This window comes from Myxocyprinus asiaticus, chromosome 2 (assembly GCF_019703515.2).
Source record: "Myxocyprinus asiaticus isolate MX2 ecotype Aquarium Trade chromosome 2, UBuf_Myxa_2, whole genome shotgun sequence".
Taxonomy (NCBI): Eukaryota; Metazoa; Chordata; class Actinopteri; order Cypriniformes; family Catostomidae; genus Myxocyprinus; species Myxocyprinus asiaticus.
This window is the reverse complement of record NC_059345.1, coordinates 9,576,905-9,600,378: the sequence shown is the minus strand read 5'-3', so window position 1 is coordinate 9,600,378 and position 23,474 is coordinate 9,576,905. Positions and strand designations below refer to the sequence as shown.

The 23,474-nt window shown below is 39.3% G+C and overlaps 1 protein-coding gene across 1 annotated transcript in view; it reads left to right on the top strand.

The window, feature by feature from the left end:
- LOC127412715 (polypeptide N-acetylgalactosaminyltransferase 18-like) overlaps nucleotides 1–7,245 on the top strand; it is a 153,246-nt gene extending 146,001 nt beyond the window's left edge. The window contains exon 11 of the mRNA XM_051649316.1: nucleotides 6,451–7,245. Within this exon, the coding sequence (XP_051505276.1) occupies nucleotides 6,451–6,597 (147 nt within the window). The 3' untranslated portion in view covers nucleotides 6,598–7,245. The remainder of the gene's footprint in view (nucleotides 1–6,450) is intronic.
- The last annotated feature ends 16,229 nt before the right edge of the window (nucleotides 7,246–23,474 follow it).

The following is a 23,474-nucleotide window of genomic DNA, read 5'->3' as shown; positions in this document are numbered from 1 at the left end:
ATCTCTGTGACACACGCTCATGAGAGGGATGACGTAAGCTCGTTGGTAAGGTCACGCGTCACGTGGAGGAGGCATGAAGCGCGTCATTGTTTACAAGAGAAACTTGTACAGACCACAGACCAACAATTTTATATTGTTTTTAAACAATTTCAAAACAATATAAAATAAAAAAATGATTTCCAAATAATAATAAAAAAAACATTACTGCAGTAAATATCCATCTGTTATTTCGGAGCAATGCTGTTGCGTTATCTACTTGTGCTTTTTCTTTGGCAGAAATATATAGGCTATATGACTGTCAGGAATTCAAGCCACACAAGTTGTAATTAGTGAAACCAAGTGCGAGAGCATTTACTGAGATTCACAGGATTTACAGTGTTTACAAGGTGAGATCAATGGTACAGGTGATACCACACAGAAGAGAAGCTTCACAAACTGAAGAAGAGGTAATAGGCAAAACAGCAGAGTAAGCGCTAAACAGATATCGATGAAGATCAAGAGCAAAAAGAGAAAGGTAAATAAACACTGTGAGTCCTTTGCGTAAGACTTGACAGTGAAGTGGCGTGATGGTGAGTTATTTATGCAGGCAGTGATGAGCAAATGAATTGAGTGCAGGTGCGGTGAATTAGAAATCGGGTGATGACATACCTGAGTTCGCTGGAAAAACAGCACGGGCACAGCCAATGAATTCAGATATCGACCCTTTGTTTCTTTAGATGGTCTGAAATCCTCAGGGGTAAAATGTTCACTGCACACCCTCTAATATTTGAGAGAATGTTGGGGATGTACTGATATCCAGGTTCAGCGCGATAAGCCAGAGCTTCAATCGCTCATGATCATGTATAGGCAATCGATGAAAAGTTAATATTTTTCCCGGTGTGCATTTTCTTTGGGATTTCTGAAGGTTGAAGCATCCAGGATACACATGCCAAACAATCATTTTGAACAATACACTTATACAAATACAAATCTACAGCAAAGACAATTAAACTTTTCTACAGCGCTCCTTCTCTTGTAAACTTCCTGCCTCCTCCACATGACGCGTGACCTTACCAATGAGCTTTCGTCATTCCTCTCATGAGCGTGTGTCACAGAGATGTACGGAAGTGAACATTTGTAGTTAAAAAGTATATAAGTATTGTTTTGTTTCTAAAAATAATCAGTCGTTTGGGTTCAGAAGAAATTATTTGTCGACTGGAGTCATGTGGATTATTTTGATGCACCCTAAATATGCATTTTGGACCATCAAAAAAATGGAGGACATTCACTTGCATTGTTTAAAGGAGGAGGTCTGAAATGAAATCCTAAAAATCTTAAATTCTGTTTTGATGAAGAAAGAAACTCTTACATCCATATATCTTGGATGGCCTGAGGGTGAGTAAATTATCAGCAAATTTTCATTTTTGGGTAAACTATCCCTTTAAGTAATAATTGCTTTAATAGTAAGCGTTACGAAAACAGTAACAAATACATTAATTACATCACTCAAACAAATAAGGACATATCTAACTCCGCTGCTCTGTGTTTCACGGAAACCTGGCTGAATGAAGCCATCCCACACAGCACGTCAATTTGCCAGGCTTTCAGCTGTTCAAAGTGGATCGTATCACGGAAAATGAGAGGCGGTGGAACATGCTTTTACATCAACAAAAGTTGTTGTACAGATGTAACAGCACTGAAGATGTGCTGTCCTAATTTAGAGGCACTCTTCATCAACTGTAAACCTTTTTACTCACCGCGGGAGTTTTCCTCGTTTATTCTGGTGAGTGTTTATATCCCGCCACAAGCATGCAAGAACGCAGTGGTGCAACAGCTGGCTGATCACATCACAGACACGGAGCAACAACTCCCGGACTCTCTTATCATTATTCTGGGAGATTTTAATAAAGCTAACCTCACTCGTGAACTGCCAAAAAACAAACAACACATCACATGCCCCACCAGAGACAGAAATATACTGGATCATTGCTTCACCACTGTAAAGGATGCATATCGCTCTGTCCCACGTGCAGCTTTAGGACTCTCTGATCACTGTCTGGTTCATTTTCTCCTGATGTGCAAGCAGAAACTAAAATCAGCTAAGCCTGTAGTAAGGACTGTAAAGAGATGGGCCAATGAAGCAGAGCTGGAACTACAAGCCTGCTTTGATTGCAATGATTGGAGTGTTTTGAGGCTGCAACCTGGACAAGCTCACAGATACGGTGATATCATATATCAGTTTCTGTGAGGATATTTGCATCCCTACTAGAACATTTTTATCATTCAATAACAATAAACCATGGTTTACAGGAAAACTCAGACAACTTAGTGGCTAAAAGAAGCTACTCTGAAAAGCTGAAAAAACAGTTTTCTGGCAACAATACTGCATCTGTGTGGAAAGGCCTAAAAAGCATCACCAAGTACAAGACACCTCCCCCTTGCTCTGTAGAGAGTCAACTAATGGCTGATGAACTGAATGTGTTTTACTACAGGTTTTAAAAGCCCAGTCTCACACCCCTCCCCCACTCTGATCTTCACTTCACACACACCAACACCTCCTGGAACCCCCCTCCTCCCCCATCCTGCTACTCAGTCTGCACTTATGATCTGTGAGGAGGATGTGTGCTGGGTATTTCGGAAACAAAAGACTAGGAAAGCTTCAGGCCCAGACAGTGTTTCACCTGCCTGTCTGTAAGTCTGCGCTGACCAACTGTTCACACAGATCTTCAATAGAGCAGTGTGAGCACAGGAGCAGTGTGAAGTTCCCTGCTGTTTCAAACAATCCACCATCATTCCAGTTCCACAAAAAAATAAAAAAATAAATCACAGGACCTAATGACTACAGACCTGTCGCTCTCACATCTGTGGTCATGAAGTCGTTTGAAAGACTGGTTTTGGCCTACCTGAAGGACATCAATGGACCCCTGCTGGACCCCCTTCAGTTTGCTTACCAAGCAAACAGGTCTGTGGATGATGCTGTCAGTATGGGACTGCATTATATCCTGCAACACTTCGCAATTATGCAAGGATCCTATTTGTGGACTTCTGTTCAGCCTTCAATACCATCATGCCTGATCTTTTCTCAAATAGACTGACCCAGATCTCCGTGCCCACCTCAGTCTGTCGAAGGATCACCAGCTTTCTGACAGATAGGCAGCAGCTAGTGAGACTGGGGAAACTTACATCCGGGACCCTCACAATTAGCACTGGTGCTCCTCAGGGATGCGTTCTCTCACCACTGCTCTTCTCCCTGTACACGAATGACTGCACTGCAAAAAACCCCACTGTCAAACTCCTGAAGTTTGCAGACAACACCACGGTCATCGGCCTCATCCGCGATGGTGACGAGTCTGCAAACAGACGGGAGGTTGATCAGCTGGCTGTTGGTGCGGTCACAACAACCTTGAGCTGAACACGCTCAAAACAGTGGAGATGATAGTGGACTTCAGGAGAAATCCCCCTGCACTGCTGACACAGTTCTACTCATCCATCATTGAGTCTGTCCTGTGTACATCTATAACTATCTGGTTTGGTTCAGCCACCAAATCAGACAGAAGGAAACTACAACGGATAGTCAGGACTGCTGAGAGGATTATTAGTTTCCCCCTGCCCACCCTCCGAGACCTGTACGTCTCCAGAATAAGGAAACGTGCAGGTAGAATCACTCTGGACCCCACACACCCTGCCCACTCCCTCTTTGAACTGTTGCCCTCTGGCCGGTGCTACAGAGCACTCAGTTCTAGGACATCCAGGCTCAAGAACAGTTTTTACCCTCAGGCCATTTTCCACATGAACAATTAAACTGCTTCAGGGCTCCCCCATAGTGCAATAATGTAAATACATATCTCATGTCATATGTAAATTCACATATTTAATTCAGTAAATGTACATACCCCTACCTTGCACATACATTACCTCTTGCACATGTACATACGCCATTCTGTTATATGTCCTATTATTTGTATGTCTGTTTATACTCTTACCTTGTTATATATTCTGTGTCTCACTGTAATGTTCTGTGTGCACTTGTTTCTCCTTTCACCAAAAAAGATTCCTTGTGTACGTGAGAATACTTGGCAATAAAGCTCATTCTGATTCTGTTTCTCTAAATGTAAATCCAATTAATTACATATATAATTTCTTTATTTACTATGAATTCATGCCTTGTTCATGTTAAAAAACATTATCAACCTGCCTACAAATGAACGTATTTAACAATTATAAATATTTTGCTACAGTGAATATAAACAAATAACAAACTATATGTATGTAGCTAATTAATGTAGGAACAATAGTTTATAAATGATCAATTGACTATAAACTAATGCTTTACAAATACTTTATACCGTGTAGTTATTATAAAGTGTTACTGACTTTGCATAGGTTTAGGTTTGGGTTAGCAGTTAAACGTAGAAAAAAAAAGATTAATTTGTTCATTTTATTTTTCTCTGTGGTAGTAAAAGTCGTATGTCTTTGTACGAGACAACTTATACAATTTCGCCATCTCGCACTATTATTATGAGACTGGGTTGCACTTTCTTTGCAACATAATATTTGCAATATTTTTATTGCAATATTTTTTCTCCATTCAAAAAAAAGGAAATGGTGACTGAGTAAGAATGTTGACAAAATTTTGAGCGAATTAACCCTTTAAAATGGAAAAAATACTTGCTTAACCTTTAGTACTACGCCTCAGTTGCTTGGAACTACTGTGGTGCATACGCAGGAAAATGCCCTTGCGCTCTTCTGGAACATTGGCCCGATAAACTGTAATGCTTGTTGCTGTATGTTCCATTCTCATAAACTTCAAGGCAGCACGCTGCACATTATATGCTTCAGATAACACTCTTTTTGAAGAAACGGTTAGAGAATGGTGACCTCCTGATCTCAGCAGTGGGATCTCCATGACACCTCTCAAAGAGAAAAAGAGACTGAGAGAGAGTCCACGGTACTGAGCTCACATGAACTCAGGTCTTAAAGCCACAGGCGATCTCCTCACTGAGGCTCAACTGAGTGCTGGCAGTAAATCAGCAATCCTATCTCAGTCCTCCAGTCCCTTCTTCTCCGGCTTGAGATCAATGCAACTCTTCCTTGTAGCTCTAAGCCTGCTCTCTCATGTCTAAGCCTGCAGCAATGTACAGTGTTTCCTCACAGATACACCACCTGTGAATCTATCAAGCCTTTCAGAAGATGTGCCTGATGTCTCTAGTGTTGAATACTTTGACCCAAACTTTCAAACTCCTCATGTCATTGTTCTTTTTATGGATGAATCTTACAAAACCTGTCAAGAACATTTCTGGGTCATATTTCACCCCAAAATCAAAAGAAAGAAACAATATATTATATTTTGCTTAAAGAAAATGAAGCTTGTTTTTAGGACTATTGTGATTATTTCCATTGTGATATTATTTTCATGACAATTAAGCACATTTTCCCCTCCAATTCTACATAACTGTAATGTAAAAATAAACATAACTAATTTTCCTTGTTGTCAAAAAATAATTATATATTATTTAAATCTGTATTATTTGTTGAACTGCTTTGATTTATACTGATTTAAATAATAAAATCACTGAAATACAGTAAAATAAAATACTGTATGTTACAGTAATGGGAATCTGAAAAGGATCACCATTTGGAAAATAGGCTTCATTTTCTTTATACATAATTTACAGTAAGGTTCTATTTGTTATCATTAGTTAACAACATTAGTAAACATGAACTAACAAACAACAATACTTTAACAAGATTTATTCATCTTGGTTAATGTTAATTTCAAGATATAGTAATACATTTTTAAAATCAAAAGTTGAACATGTTAACATTAGTTAATGCACTATGAACTAACAATGAACAATTGAATCAACAAAGATTAATAAATTCTGTAAAAAAAAAAAAAAAAAAAAATATATATATATATCATACATTGTTAGTTCATGTTACCTAATGCATTAAGTAATGTTAATTAATAAAATCTTACTGTAAAGTGTTACCAAAAAAAATTGTATATTACAATAATGGGAGTCTAATGAGAATCACCATTTACAAAAAAATAGCCTTATACATTATTGTAATGCCAACAATTTATGGTATAATATTAAAGTTAATAGTATTTTCAAATTGCTTTAATTTATGCTGATTAAAAAAATAAATACTGTAGTAGTGTAAACAAAATAAATAAATAAATACTGTACTGGATATTACAGTAATGGGAATCTAAAAAGAATAACCCTTTAGAAAGAAATAGTCAGAAATATTAAGAGTAGTATGCTAGCATGTCATACTGAACTCAGCATTGGTGTTGAATCCAATGCTGTGAAGAGTATTATTTGTTATGCCAGATTAAGTTTTTCCAGACTGAAGATGAATCTTCTAATGGATGAATCACTGGCAGCTCCATCTATACAGGAACAGGTCACAGCTGGAGAAGACTTTAATGAAATGTATCCATTTTCTCTTTCTTTCCTTCAGGCAGGCTCCATCCAGAACATCAAGTCAAAGCGATGCCTTGAACTCGTGGAGAACAATGACAATGAGTTTGGATTTCAGCTGACCCTCCAAAAATGCACTGGCCAGAAATGGACGATCACCAGTATGTTGCCTGGTAGCACCTTATGATGGTACCCTTGAGACTGAAGAATTTCTGGATGTATTGCAGAGGTGAAATATACTTGAGAAGAGGAGACCACAAAGCACCTGGATGTCTCTGTTTGACCTTGACATCATATGATAAATGTTAAACATTTTTCCTTGCTACTGTACTTGTGCATTTTGATCAGCCACATTTGGCAGATATTGCATTGTGTATTTTGAGGTTCTACACTGTAATGAGAATTATTTTGTGCAAGGTATACTTGGTTTTGTCTTGACTTGAAGGTTGTACTGGCTCCATAGCACATGTTTTGTATTGGGGCTTTAATTGCTACTATGTAGCAAACGCTTTGGCAACGTTCTTGCTGTATTTCTTCTAGTCTCTCAGGTTTGTAGGTTAAGATTATTTTGAAATAACACTGTACATTTTTTGGGACATGCCAGTATGTTGGAACATATCTAGATACAATCAACTGTTTTCTATCTACATGTATAGTAAATATTCTCAGTATTTATAATTTATTCCAGTAAAAAGAACAGATGCTAAGAAGATTTGTGACTAACCTTCTCTAGAGTTCAAGACATTGTTTGTTTCTGAGGTAAATGGCATACGGTTACTAAGTTCACTAAAATATTCCTTCACACTGTATTTTACAGGCATATCAAACAAGCTACTTTGAGTACACTAAGAAAAAAGAAAAATGTCATACTGCATGACTGTAGTTGTTGGGATGTTTAAAAGGTTAGTTTAACCAAAAATGAAAATTCTGTCATCATTTACTCATCATCCAAAACATGTAAGAATTTCGTACATTCGTGGAACGCAAAGGGAGAAGTTAGGCAGACAAATTAGGCTGTAAAGTCCAGAAAAGGACATAACCCCCCCCCCCCATAAAATCAGTCCATATGACTTTTGCACTTTATTCAAAACAGCCATACGAATGCATTGTGAAAAGAACAGACCAAAATATAAGTCATTGTTCACTGTAAATTTTCCTATCTGCAGATGTAGGGTCCTATGAGAATTTTTACTAAATGCATTTTTATTTTTCTAAATTCAATATTTTATGTTTTAATTAAATTTGATCATTAAAGCTGTCTAATCAAATTACTTCATAAAAATGTCTAAGTTCAGGCAGGTAACTCTGAATGGTGCAAGCTGATTATGTATTAGCCAGTCAGCTCACTCACATGATATATGTCAAGCCAATCAGCACATGGTGTAAGCTGATAGGTCCTTTGACATGTAATGGGGAAGCCAATCTACTTCCCAATTCTCTTTTTTTGTCTAACATTTAAATTTGCTCGGTTTGCAAGCTGGTTTCACTGCTGTGAGTTTTCTCTGAACAAGAGATTTACTTCGGTGGTTGCTTGGGCTTTTTCTTCTTTCAGCTTGCACAGTAAGGTCTGCTTTTGGCCATGACATATAGAAGCATGTCTTTATCAAGGAAAGCCATATCCAAATCAGGCACTGGCACACATCGCTATCTTAGGTCATTAGTTTAAATAAATCTACACATACAGTAGCTAGGCTAATTCATTAGTAAATAAGCTCTGGGCGTTTCTGATTCAGATACACATTATGAGTCAGTTCACTAGCCGTTTAAGTCTTTTGGCCAAGCTGGCCACACATAGAGGTTTAGATCATGAGCGTTATGCCATTTGGCCAAGCTGGCCAAGGCACACCTAGTTAGCATACACTTTGTGCACATGGCTCTTTGGAGCAGCAGCAGCAGTACACAAGTCTTGGCAGTAGATCTGCTTGTTTAGTTGTGTTTTTTGTTTTGCATTTGTGCATTTTCCCTGCTTGGTTGGGGGATTGTATTTATGTCTAATTGTGCATGTCATACATGCTTGATGCAGCATATCTTATCTTCTTCTAATTGTGCAGCAGCATGTCCACATGCTTAAAGGGATCGTTCACCCATGAAAATTCATTCTTTATTTACTAATTCATTCATTGTCCTATCAATATACCATACCCACATTAACATGCTAAATCTTTCAGAGAGTTGTCATGACTGAACTTTAATGAAATCAAAATATATTAGTTAATTTTTTAACAATGCATCGCAGTCATTTTTGGTCAAATAAAGTGCTACACAGCAGTTATTATATTGCTACTGCATTAAATATTAAATTTTTCTGTACAGAAATATATTTATGTCATAATATCTTCAATTTAACGCATGCAGTTTATTAAAGAGCACGCAGTACATGCAGACTATATACTTAATTAAATAGCAACCTTTTAATCACACTTGGTTATTTCACAACTTGAATTTGATTAATTGTTGACTTGTCATTTTATCCCAAGTTTTTCCAAATTCTGTGAAATTCCATGTTTCACACTTAATTCCCATTTTTATAATTCAATCCCACAGTTCCATCCATGTTTTCTGCATCACTGAAATCATAGGGCCCTAGAGTAACTTTCTAATCTCATTAACACTTCCTTATATTTAAACTTGGCCTGTCATGTTCATCATTGACGTCAATGCAAATGTATTCGATGACTTTGCAAACTCTGAAAATTATCAGTGAATAAAGACTTAAATTTCAGTCTGTTCCTCACACATAACTACCAAATGGCTTCAGAAAACCTATAGTGTATGATTCATATGGACTATTTTTATGTTGCTTTTTTTTTGTCCTTTATTGAGCTTGGCAGTCCATTATTACTGTAAGCTTTCATTGTATGGAGAAGAGCATCTTGGACATTTTTCAAATTTCTTCTTTTGTGTTCCACCAAATAAGGCAAGTCATAAACATGAGGGTGAATAAACAATTATAGAATTTTAATTGTCGCTGTAAGACTTGACACCATAGTTCCCTAAATGACGGTAAACAGTTTTGCTTTTCATGTGTCAAAAGGTTTTATTCTCGATGTTTGAAATCATCCATATGGAGCTGTGTGCATTGATTGCATAGATGTTTTTCTTGAAAGCGCTCGCTCACTCTGTCTCTCTCTCTAGTGTGTATCAAGGGAGGAGACGAGTAGCACTTTCTGTTCTCAACTTGCCAGTCCTCATTAGCATCTACAGTCCTGCTGGGCCAGAGGGATGTTTGCCATTAAATATACATGCATACCCGCTTCTGCCACCCTCACATTGCCACAAAAGCCACAAAAAATTTGCATTTGCAACTGAATGCAGTTAAAATACAAATTAAAAGGTTTAAAACTTAACAGTGCAAAGCAAACTGTACAGGAAACCACACATTTGCTTTTAAAAGGGTGCCTCTTTACGCCTTTGTCAGCCAAAAATCAAGAATGCTATTTCATGTGTATATGTGTCCGCAAAGGAGGCCTTCCAAAAAGATTCTTTGAAAAATTGTGATGCCGAATTTCATTGTAAACACGGCAACGGCACACAAGGTCAACTGTCTGCTCTTTTCAATATTTTCAACAGTTGCTCAGATCACTATTCTGATTTTGTCCTTCTCCCATCCAAAGATTATCAAAGTAGAAGCCCTTCCTCTTTTCATTAGGACAAATGCAATTAAGTTAATTCAACCTCTCTGTGCAAAGCCACTCAGAGGAACTATACACTCAATGGTAGAACTACTACAGTTTATAATAAGAGATTTTGTTACAGCGATTACAATATAATTTTCCTTATTATAGTAGCGAAAGTTTCTTTCACATGATTTGTGTCAAAATTGCACACAGTTTAGTTGTTGTAACATGATGCTTAAGTTCAAACAATTTAATCATTGACCACATTTGCTGGAGTATTTCCAGAGCTATTCCAATGATTACTGGAAAATTTGGATGAAGTGTCATGGTCAGTCTGGCTGTTGTTCAGCCTAAAATAGCTAATCCTGCATTCACGTAAAGTTTCCGACTTGTAAACACATTAATGTCTTTGCTGAACTCTTAATGACACCTCAGACTAATTGGAAACTTAGAATTTAATGAAAGCTTCAACATCTCCCACTTGTCATATGTGAAGACGTGAAAAAACAACCAAAATGGCAGCAGCTTCAACAGGCAGTTGGGTACCTCTACATACATTTTGAAGCTTGATAGATGTGGTCAACTGTCATTGTATGGAAAATAGCTGTGCAAGACTAGATCAGACCACATACCATTCCTGGAGCCTCCCCAGCACCACACATTTGGATGTCTGTTATTTAACACACCTGAATTAACTCATCATGAGTGGCATATTTCATGACCTGAACTGTGTCAAATAAGGGAGAACAAAAATAAAAAAATATGCAATGCTGGGGAGGAATGAAAAGTTTTTAAAGCCTCTGTGATCAAGGTAGTGCAGTTTTTTTTTCCATTTTTGTGTGTGTGGGTGGGGGTCAAGTTGGGTGGATATTATTAAGTATTAATATTGTCTCAACTCATGGGAGGTCCAGTATGCTAGCATTTCTCAAATGGTGTGTGGGTTTTGCTTTCAGGATTCATGCATGCTGGTTTTTCCTCGAATCTGCAGAGGGACACAGATGCAATAAGCAGGATGAAGTGCAATTGTCCCTCCCCTGTGAGTACATGACAGTTTCCTGCCCTTGCCCATATCTATTATTCAGGTATCTCTCTTTGGAGAAAGGGGCAATGAATCAGTGGACATCCGTAATCAAACACACACACACAGCAGCCTTGCTCCTGATACAGCAGTAGTAAAACAAATAATGAGATGTTCCTTGCACAAAATGAGTGCAGTATGACAGTGGGGAATAAGAGGGCTCAGGTTAGCATATGGAGAGAATGAGGGTATAATCTGAGCTGAGAATGGGCATGATTCCCAGTGGAATCAACAGCCACAGGGACAGAAGAGAGACTCTCTTTGTTTTCCATTCTGCAGGTATGTTACAGGTGCTACAGGAGGGTGAGGTGTTGTGCAGAGCAGTCAAGCGCACCTGAGACTGCAAATTTACAGCCTGCTTTTCTGCCTTTTTCAAAGAGTGAATAACCACATGTTCCCATGGTTACTTAGATTTTGGCATTAGATTGATAGATTTCCCAAAGTATCGTTTCATGCAAGAGATCTTCAGAAGGCCTGCTAAAACCAAATTTTCCCCTCATGCAAGAATAAATGTATTGACCTTTTAGTACCTGTCTCTTTTATCTTTTCCCACCTGCAAAATATATATATATATATATTATACTTCCATACTTTTGGAGTGTTCAAGGAGTATTCTTGATAAATATATATGTGCCTTCATTTGCATTTCCATTCTTGCTTATGTAAAGTATACAGTGTAATTTATTGCCTTCTCGTTCTGTTGTAATGCCGAACAATAAATATAAACCATGAATATGCATTAGGTATATGCCTATAAATTATTCATCATTTTGATATGTTGTGTATATATTGCACCTCCATGCCCATTAGAATGATTGGTTAGTGTATTAATTACCATTTACTGTAGATAAACTACCTAAATTCATGTAAAACTGACAAGGGAATAGACAGGTGACTGGAAACTAACTTCATGCACAAAAGTAGAAATCTTCAAATAATTAATAAAACATAAAAAATAAAAATGTATTTGCTGAGCCTAGCACTTGCAAAATGGTCTAACTGGCATTTTTCACATGGTCAAGCTTGGTTATGAATAAGTTATGATAGTACTCCTCGAGTTAACTAAATCACAGGGACATGGTGGTTATTAGTTAGTCTGATAATCTGAGTTCTCAGTCACTCTCTTTACACCAATAACAGTGTGTTAATATTAACCACGGGGTAAAAATATAGAGTTTTTTCTTTCAGGCTAACATTTATTCTGCACTGTCAGAGAATAAGCTGCTGTAGCTGTAGAGATTTGTGAGGTTTCGAGATGACAGACTCAGTCAGGGTGAATATAGAGTGTTATTAAAACCAACAATGTAAGATTATGATCAGTAGCCAGAGATCTGAGCCAGAATATTAGAGCACTCTGAATAAGTCACTCAACTGTATTTATCACACAAATGTAAGTCATGGGAAAGTCCTTCATCTCTACATTCATCTTCAGGGGGTAACATGTGTGTGGAACAGTGTAGACTCACTTAAAATAGTTTAAACGGTGGAAGTGTGTGATTTCTGCGCCACTATAATCACCAAATGGTATAGCAAAATAATTGTAATCTCAGAATGTTTTATATCTCGTTGGAGACATTTTTACAGTGGATAGTATTTTGTAAAGAAAACTGATAGTTGCACGGATTCATAACTCTAAATGAAAATCAGCCTCAGCATAATTCTCATACTAAATTATTTTCAACGTTGATAACCACAACTTGTTAGAACACACGTAACAACTGCTTGGTCATGGCACGGACAATTACTGCCATTTGTAAAGGAAGTCTGTTCCTATACTTGTGTCCACAGCACCTATTTCATCATTAATCTGTGTCATTATAGAAGTATTCTTGTCAAGCTTCATTATCATCATCAGCTTCCAATTTAAAAACATATTACAAGTTTGGGCCTGAGTGGTCAGTCTCCCCAGGTGTGCTCTAGAGAGGTAAGACATTTTAACTTGAGTGGCACATTAATCTTACTTTCCCTCAGTAATTCAGAAATCCTCACCTCAATCTGACAACAGAGGACTTTTCAGCAGCATTTCCCCAATCAGTGGAGTTTATCTTGCACAGAGATGGAGTTGCTATGGCAAACACTCTTCAGACTGTGAATTGCTCTTTTTGTGAATGAAGGACAAAGTTTTAACAAACATAGCCAGTCAAAGATCAATGACAACAAGTTTTAAACCACATGAATAATTGTACGAATATAAAGCAACATGAGACAGTGACAAGGTCTACTTGATTTTTAACATGTTTTAACTATTAAAGTGACTGGTCATGTCGATAAACAATACTGAGCAGTCAACTTAGTTGTTGTTTATAAAAGTATTTAAAATATACAGTGTAAACATATACAGTTATATATATATTTTAAATATTTATATAAAAATTAGAAGCTTTTTAACATCTTCACTTTGCTTGTCAAATGCATAATTGTTCTAGATTATTTAAATTTTGTTATGGAATAGTAATTCTCTCTACAGATTAAAATTAGAAACCAGTATCACTCTCATTAACGTGCCATAACTAAATGAAAGTTTTGCTCTGTTCAAGTTTTTGTTTGTTGTGGGCATCTGGGCTGTGTAATGAGTTAAATTAACATATTTTTCCAAAAATAGAAAATTAAAATAAAATAAAATCATTTGCTGTTTCACAAGCATCTCTTGTTTATCTTTTTATCTAGTTGAGCATCAGCTATTTGGCCTAATATTGGAGACACAAGCGTTGTCCTGGGCACAATGAGGCAACATTTGTAAACAGCAGAAATTACTATAAAATTATCATGTGCATGTTTTCAAGCTAAAAGTGAAGTCTGTTATCCGTTTCACACCAAGTCTAAACAACTCCTAATTAATCTCTCACAAATTAACAGATACAAACTTTTGGCATTTGGTATTTGAGTACAAAAGGACAAAGGGGAGAACAGGGATAACTGTAACACTTTTTTTTTTTTTTTTCTCATTTATTAACAAAATGTTCGGCACAAACCTTTGAATTTTATATTAGCAATCATAACATTTTGGCAATTAAATTTGTAAATTTAGTCGAATGCAACTAAACGAAGTATATTTTATTAAGGTCAATGTTATATAAAACCCTAACCCTATATGAGCTTTATAATGGTATGTAAAAATATGTAGCAAATAAAAAAGCTCTATAATAATTTATATATACATAATATTAGTCAATACACATCACAACCTCAAACTCTTCAGCACATCATCAGATTATGAAGGACTGGCTTTAATATGAATATCTAACTATATGTAAACACACAGCAAGCATGACAAAGTTATGTAAAATACATATTCTAATAAACTTTAAACTCCAAATATACTGTATACTTTAAAAAATGGATCAGAAATACAGATGTAAAATGCAACAGTAATTTAAAATGTACCGCTCATCCACACTTTAAAATAAGCAGTTGTCCTCTGTATATTCTTTTATATTTCCACTGATCTAGCTAGCTGGTGAATTCATACAGACAGCAACAACACAGATTTTTCCATCATATTGCTACCACACCAGTCCTAAAAACAACACAAAACATTTGTAACTTCTTAAGAAGAGATTACTCTTTAAAATAATGTATGGTTTAATTTCTTGTAAATAAAAATACAACAAAAATTACTCAAGGAAGACAATTTTACTTAACTTGTTTTTTTATTTTTATTTTTATTATTTTTTTATTGGTCGTTTCTGAAAGTGTGGATAATTTAGATGGATGAGGTAAAATTGTGCTTGCACATACCTCTATATGGCACTGTAAGTGCATTTTACATTAAAGTGATAATTCAACCTTACATAAATTATGTCATCATTTACTCACCCTCATGTTGTTCCAAATATGTATCACTTTCTTTTGTGGAACACAAAAGGCAGAATATTCATCAGTCACAATGCAATTTTATTGTATAGAAAAAATAAATAAATAAATGCAATAAAAGTAAACTAAAGACTAAAGACTGGCTAAAGACCTTAGTCCCTAAGGCCCCATTTGCTTCTTGCAGTAACATGCAGTAACATGCATTTTCAGTAATCAGATCGCTATCGGATAGCACTTGACCACATTAAAGGAATAGTTTACCCAAAAATAAAAATTCTCTTATCATTTACTTACCCTCATGCCATCCCAGATGTGTATGCCTTTCTTTCTTCTGCTAAACAGAAATGAAGATTTTTAGAAGAATATCTCCTCTCTGTAGGTTCATACAATGCAAATGAATGGTGGCCAGAACTTTGAAGCTCCAAAAAGCACATAAATACAGCATAAAAGTAACCTACATGACAGTGGTTAAATTCATGTCTTCAGAAGTGATATGATAGGTGTGGTTGAGAAACAGATCATTCTGTCAGTCCTTTTTTACTATCATATCGAAACCAATAGCGCAATCAAAGAACCTCTACTGTGCAGAGACAAAGGCACAGCATACTCGCAAAATGCCAAACATGCCAAACTGCGCAACCAAAGAGCGCACTGTGAACACTTGCATGGCCTTGCATATGAATGCTGATCACATAGAAACAAAAAGAACAACATAAAGTAGTAATAGATAATAATAAATAATAATAATCCAAACAAAAATAATCCACATAAATTAGGCTATATTTACCGTGTAAACATTTTACAAACAAAGAAAGAGTCCAGCAAATATTTAAAATTATTTTAATATCCCTCACCACTAAAAGTCCCTCTTCCAGCTCTTCTTAAAAGAAAAATCCTCGATTAAATCCTTAAAATCTAGTTGACGCAGAAGGTCGTACTCACTTGACATCACTGTCAGACAGTTCAGTCTTTGTTCATGCACTGATGTTCTCAGTCTATTTTTATAAGTGCCAGTTTTGATTATGACCTCTCTCCCGTGGCATTTCACACCAGGAGGGTGACATAAATCCTCAATGCAATATCCACATTAGGGAAAGCACACTGGAGCTACTTTCCTTTGAGCGTCAGCATTAGATTTCCGGGCGAGAGGTCACTGGTCACTGTGCTGCAATACGTCACAAACTGAACAAGTTCATCTTCTAATTCGTCCTGTAGGTCCTCATTGTATTTAAGTATCAGATTACGGCAGGCCTTGCGCATCTGTTCAGTTGACATGTTCTTTAGATGGGTTAAGAAACCCCAGTTGTGACATGTCTCTGCGTATGCATTACACCTTTTACGCAGCATACTGATCAGTCAATAATAACAAGAAATACATCTACATGACATTTTTCACTGCCTGTGAGGATGTGATCGGGGGTGTTAGATTCATTGTCTCTTGTTTTTATTTTTATTTGCCGAGTGGTTGCTGTCCTGTATTGCTGTGTAGCAGAGATTTGTTTGGCCATCATTTCCAACTCTCCAAACTATTCGCGTAAATCTTCTACAAAAGCTGCAAGTTGTTGAAGCATTTCTGGAGCTGTCATTAGATCCAAGTCTACTCTTTGAAGGACTGTGCTTGTTTTCTGGAACCTCTGCAGGATCTTGTTCCAAAATATGCATAAAAATGCAGTCTCGAGTCTACTCATTTTTTTTGCAAGAGATCCTGCTTCATTATGAGTAGCTGCGTTCTGGCTATCATGTGTTGACAAGTTACGCAAGACATCCATTAACTTTTGGAAATGCAGGCAGAGGGCTTTAGTGGCCTGTGCATGAGCAGACCATCGAGTGTCAGGAAGTCCTTTTAATGTCTCTAAGCGACTGTTTTCGTTTGGTTCAAGTTCATCCATAGCAACTTTCCATCGCTTAGGGGATGCCAAAAAAAATTAAAACATGACTGCATAAATCCAAAAAAATGAAACTGTCTCACTGCAGCAATCAACACTGTTAATTCCTACGAGATTAAGGGAATGAGCAGTGCAGGGTATACAAGCAGCCAATGGGTTAAGCTGTTGAAATATTTAGAGCTCTGTACTTGAAGAATTATTTCAGCTTGAACTCGCTGTCCCATGAGAGCAATAAATTCCTTGCATATGGTGCTGGATAAATAAGAGATTGTCCCTCTCCCCTTGTTTTGAAATTTTCTCATATGTTCTGCTAGGAAAGGGTCAGACTTACTGAGAAGTTCCAGTATCCCAAAATAGTTGGCATTGTTGGGTGACCCGATGGTCTCAACGTCTCCACGGAATGCAAGACCGCGCTCTGACAGGAACTGGATCACTGCAACCACCTGTTTTAGGACTTCTTGCCAATATTTCTGCTCTTCTCCGCATTGCTCTTTGAGTTCAGAGTATATTCCAAGGGTCTGTGTCAGTGCAAACCAGGTAAGCATGGCATTTCTATGAGGCTGACTTAATTCATGCTCCTCCACACGTGCGCACGCATGCTTCCAACTGGAAAAACCGGATTGAGAGAAAGAACTCATAGACTGCCCAAATAACTGACAAAAGAAGAAATATACCATTTCCAGTCAAAGGTAAATAAACAAGCCATTCTCTTGGCACATTTTCTCCATTACGCTTAGAATGTGTGAACAAGGTTTTGCACAAACATCTTTTCTAGTTTTTGTAGATTAGCTCTGATGCTTGGAATGGCACGTCTTTATTTTGACATAACAAGAATGGTTTCATACCCTTGCTAACCCAGTAACAACGTAACTCCTCTGTGATATGGCCCCAATAAGCAACATCAGTGGATGAAGTATTTTCTTCTATAGGGGTTTGTTGTTGTTGGCCAGCTTCAGTTGAAGCATTCGATTCAAAAGTAGGTGAAGGAGGGCACGTAGGCCTACCTAAATTGGGCGAGGCCGAGGAAGGCTCACTGTCTCTGGAAAGCACTGCGGCTGTTGTAGATGCAGTTGGATTAGTCTCATTGTTGTTTGTATCAACACTATCAATGTCTTCCAACTCTTCTGAATTTTTTTAAAAGAAAGTTGTGAGCTTGGATATTTTACTGAAAGTTTCTTAATTTCTCTGTCTTTTCTGTTGCTGTTGTTTTCTCTTTTGCACCACTGTCATATTTTCTGACATTCTCATGCGACATGCTGTTGAGAGGACATAACTGTTAATATTGGTTATCCCATACGTACCATCACGACCCCGCTGTGTGACATAGGCCTACAGACAATTACCTGGACCAAAATGCATGATTTTGAAATGCAAATGAGAATACTCTCGGGGGCTGGGGGCTGCAGCCCATGTTGCCCACTGGGTTAACGCGGCCCTGGCTGCAGTTCGAAAAGAGCTTCCCCAACACAATTCCAATTTACTCTATAGTGGCACAGAAATTACAGACTTATTGTGCACTATTCCATGATACTTAAAAACACTTCAACTCACAAATCTCAGTGTCATACTTCATATCCGTCACACACAGCACAGTACATCTTAAATTGCTAAGTTTAGGTCCAAGGCTAATTGGAGTACAGTATAAATTGAGGAAAGTGTCCAGAACCATTTGTCAGCTTTTATAAAAATGAAAGCATGATCATGCTAATAGAAGGGAGAGTGGAGCACTGCAGATTTAACCTCCCTAGCTGGTGCTTTAGCATTGTAGTGTGTTTGATTGAATCTTAATTCTCCCGAAATCCAAGGCAGCTATGCAATCATCTGGACTTCCTGCCAGCCTAAGAATGAACCATAATGACTGAAATGTAATTTGGGCATTGGTACTTTTCACTGATGCGCCTCTGTAATATTAGCGGAATGAGAATGAACGAGAGGGAAAGAGAAAGTTCACTGTGCATTTCCATGTTGGTAGGGCTGACTGTGAATCAGCTCAATTGCTCCCTGATGATATTAGCCCCTGCATTGCAGTCCTTATCATTCTCTTGCCTGTGATTGGACAGGGCACTAGGAGGAGTTACAATGTCTGCGGATGTGTCTCAGCATGGGATTGCTCTCTCTGATAACCTTTTCTCATCTGTCAACACACATGTACAGAAATGGTCCCGTTACATGTGAGTGGACAAAAACACCCACCATATGCAGTGCTGGAGAATCATAGCTCTTAAAACTGTAGCTCGCCATCCAGTAAGCTACTCAGAATTTAAAGCAGCTAAACTACATTCAAACTCTGTTTTGAAAAAGCAGTTGGCTATACAAGCTACTAACAAAATGTAGTGAACTATGTACAGTGGGCAATATCTTTTATAACTTTCATATATACAGTGTTGGTTTTTAATCTGATTACAAAGTAATTCATTACAGTAATTTAATGTCGTTTTAGTGCAAAAAGTTGAGTAATGCATCACGTACTAGCAATTACTGCAGTCAGGTTAGTTACTGACATTAAATTCAGTTAATTTTAAGTACTTTACACATATTTATAAAATAATATTTATTTAGAATTATATTTATGTGGCTCTGAATGTATGACTTGAAGAAAATATAGACATTATTTTGAATTATATATATGTGTACTTTATACTTTAATCAAAGCAAAATTTCTCTGGCTCAAAAATATTAAAGTATTTGAATTATTAAATATTGATTTTGGTGACTCCATTAAACTTGAACACATACACTCACTGAGCACTTTACGAAGTGGTCATTTGTTGATGTAGACCATCCACCTCCAAACTTGATGTGAAACTCTGGGCTCTGGGCTTAAACAGCTCGCTGTGCAGCTGGATCCTGGACTTCCTGTCAAGGAGATGCCAGGTGGTTAGAATGGGCAGCAACATCTCCTCATCACTGACCCCCAACACTGGAGCCCCACAGGGCTGTGTTCTCAGCCCACTCCTGTATTCCCTGTACACACATGACTGTGTGGCAACACACAGCTCCAATGCCATCATTAAGTTTGCTGATGATACGACGGTGGTAGGTCTGATCACCAACTATGATGAAACAGCCTACAGAGAGGAGGTGCACACTCTGACATGCTGGTGTCAGGAGCACAACCTCTCCCTCAGCGTCAGTAAGACCAAGGAGCTTGTGGTGGACTTCAGGAGAAAAGACAGAGAACACAGCCCCATCACCATCAATGGAGCACCGGTGGAGAGAGTAAGCAGCTTCAAGTTCCTCGGTGTCCACATCATGCCGTTGTGAAGAAGGCTCATCAGCGCCATCATCATTCCTGAGACGGCTGAGGAAGTTTGGAATGAACCACCACATCTTCACATGGTTCTACACCAGAACTGTAAAGAGCATCCTGACTGGCTGCATCACTGCCTGGTACAGCAACAGCACTGCCCTCAACCGCAAAGCCCTGCAAAGTGTGGTGCTAACTGCCAGACACATCATCGGAGGTGAGCTTCCCTCCCTCCAGGACATATATACCAGGCGGTGTGTGAAAAAAGCTCGGAGGATCATCAAAGATTTCAGCCACCCTAGCCATGGGCTGCTCTCACTGCTACCATCAGGGAGGCGGTATCGCAGCATCAGGACACGCACCAGCTGACTTCATGACAGCTTCTTCCCTCAAGCAATTAACTTTTGAACTCTTGATCTCTCACAATCAATATACATCAGCACTGCACTTTATTAATCTTACACTGGACTGTCCCAAATTATATTCTCTCTTAACAACACACTGGCAGCTGACTATCAGCCGACAGCCTGAATGTCAATACAGCACAATACAACCTACTGTATATTTTATATATACTATTTTTATTGTACACTGTGTATTCTATATTGTGTGTGTGTTTATTCTATATTGTATGTATTGTATACTGTATGTATATTATTATTTGTATATTGTGTTGTGTGTAATTATGTGTATATTAGATATGTAAATTGTGTTGTGTAAATCTGATGTTTATTGTAAATTGGTATTTGTCTCATCACTGTCATGACTGCTATGTTGCTCCGCACCCAAGACTTTCACCCACTGTTGCACTTGTGTATATGGTTGAGTGACAATAAGGTGATTTGATTTTTGATTTGAACATTAACTGGAGCTCCTGACCCATATCTGCATGAATTTATGCATTGCACTGCTGCCACATGATTGGCCGATTGTGACACTTAAAACAGCAAAATAATAATAATAATAATAATAATAATAATAATAATAATATATATATATATATATATATATATATATATATATATATATATATATATATACCGTCCTGGTTACTTTCGTAACCTCCGTTCCCTGATGGAGGGAACGAGACGTTGTGTTGATGTAGTGACACTAGGGGTCACTCTTGGGAGCCCGAAACACCTCTGGTCTTTGAAAAAAGGCCAATGAGAATTGGTGAGTGGTATTTGCATACCACTCCCCCGAACATACGGGTATAAAAGAAGCTGGTATGCAACCACTCATTCAGGTTTTGTGCTGAGGAGCCGAGACAAGGTCCCGGCCATTTCAGCGGGTAGTCCAGCGTTGTGGCAGGAGGGACACAACATCTCGTTCCCTCCATCAGGGAACAGAGGTTACGAAAGTAACCAGGACGTTCCCTATCTGTCACTCACTCGACGTTGTGTTGATGTAGTGACACTTGGGGTCCCTATACGAAACACTACAACTAGCTGAACTGTGTTACGTGAACTGGCGGTGTGTGATGGGCAGACCACTGTGTGCCTTGTAGCCAGCGCACTAGGCCGACACATAACCTCCCCCAACGCTGTTATGAGCATCGAACTGCCCTTCGGGGAAAAGTCGACTGCCCAAAAGATAGGGACAGGCTAGCCCAGTCGTAGCCTCTTATCCTCTTTTTTTTCTCTCCCCAAAAAAGAGTGAAATTTAACCAACTGGGGTCACCAGTTTCTACGTCGGGGGGGGGGGTGTGTCACTCCCAAGGGGAAGACACTGCGGCGACCACACCCCGGGGGGGGTATTTTGAGTGGAAATACGTCACATGGTCTTGCCGAGCCTTGTCGGAAGTATGTCATGTGTAGAAGTCCCATGGTAGGTCCTACCCAATGGGGGAGGAGTTTTTACAAACATGGTGACTGGGGCAGAGGGGCCTCTGCTCAAGGAAGATGCAGTTTACCAACAGGGAAACGAATTAGCAGAAGATATACGTCGCATGGGGTCACCTATGGGGAACCAACACATGCAGAGCACCTACCCCAGTACAGCGCTTAGTTAGCACATGTAATGAGCCGGCAGCGAATTTCTCCGCAAACTCGTCTGCCACAGGGCTCGGAGGAAGTCATCTAGGGAACACACTTTATGAACACTACTGGGAGTCAACAGCGCACGTCTTCAGCTCAGGGGAGGTGAAAAGTGCTATGCACAAGCGATACACCCGGCCAGCTTTCCTGGACTTACCTGCTTGTGCCTGCTACTAAACGGGACGAAACCGGCTCAATCCGGAGATTGTAGAACCTCGCAAAGGTGTTGGGTGTTGCCCAGCCCACTGCTCTGCAAATGTCTGTTAAAGAGGAGCCACTGGTCAAGGCCCAGGAGGCCGCTACACTCCTGGTAGATTGGGCTTGTAGACCTGCCGGGGGCGGCACGTCCTGAGAGTGATATGCCATTGCTATGGCGTCAATGACCCAGTGGGCGATCCTCTGCTTGGAGACAGCGCTTCCTTTCCGCTGTCCACCAAAGCAGACAAAGAGCTGCTCAGAGACTCTAAAGCTCTGTGTGCAATCCAAATAGATGCGTAAAGTGCGCACCGGACACAGCAATGTCAGGGCTGGGTCTGCCTCCTCCTGGGGCAGCGCTTGCAGTTTCAACACCTGATCCCTAAATGGGGTCGTGGGAACCTTGGGCACATAGCCCGGTTGGGGTCTCAGGATCACGTGAGAGTAACCCGGACCGAACTCCAGGCACGTTTCGCTGACAGAGAACGCTTGCAGGTCTCCTACCCTCTTGATGGAAGTGAGCGCAGTCAGGAGGGCAGTCTTTAAAGAGAGTGCCTTAAGCTCAGCTGACTCCAGGGGCTCAAAGGGGGCTCCCCGTAGACCCTGAAGAACTACAGAGAGGACACATGAGGGAATGAGGCACGGTCTGGAGGGATTCAACCTCCTAGCACCTCTCAGGAACCTGATGATCAGGTCGTGCTTCCCTAAGGACTTACTGTTCACTGTGTCATGGTGTGCCACTATAGTGGCTACATACACCTTCAAGGTGGAGGGGGACAGCCGCCCCCCCCAACCTCTCCTGCAGGAAGGAAAGTACAGATCCGACTGCGCATCCCTGGGGGTCTTCGCATCGGGAAGAACACCACTTAGCGAACAGATGCCACTTCAAGCATACAGGCGCCTCATAGAGGGAGCCCTAGCCTGAGTGATTGTGTCTACCACCGCGGGTGGTAGGCCACTTAAGTCTTCCATGTCCCGTCCAGGGGCCAGACATGGAGATTCCAGAGGTCTGGTCGCGGTTGCCAGATGGTGCCCCGTCCCTGAGAAAGAAGGTCCTTCCGGGGAATTCACCGGGGGGGGGGGCTGTCACAAGGAGCGTGAGGTCCGAGAACCACGTCTGGGTGGGCCAGTAGGGTGCTACTAGGATGACCTGCTCCTCATCCTCCCTGACCTTGCACAGGGTCTGTGCAAG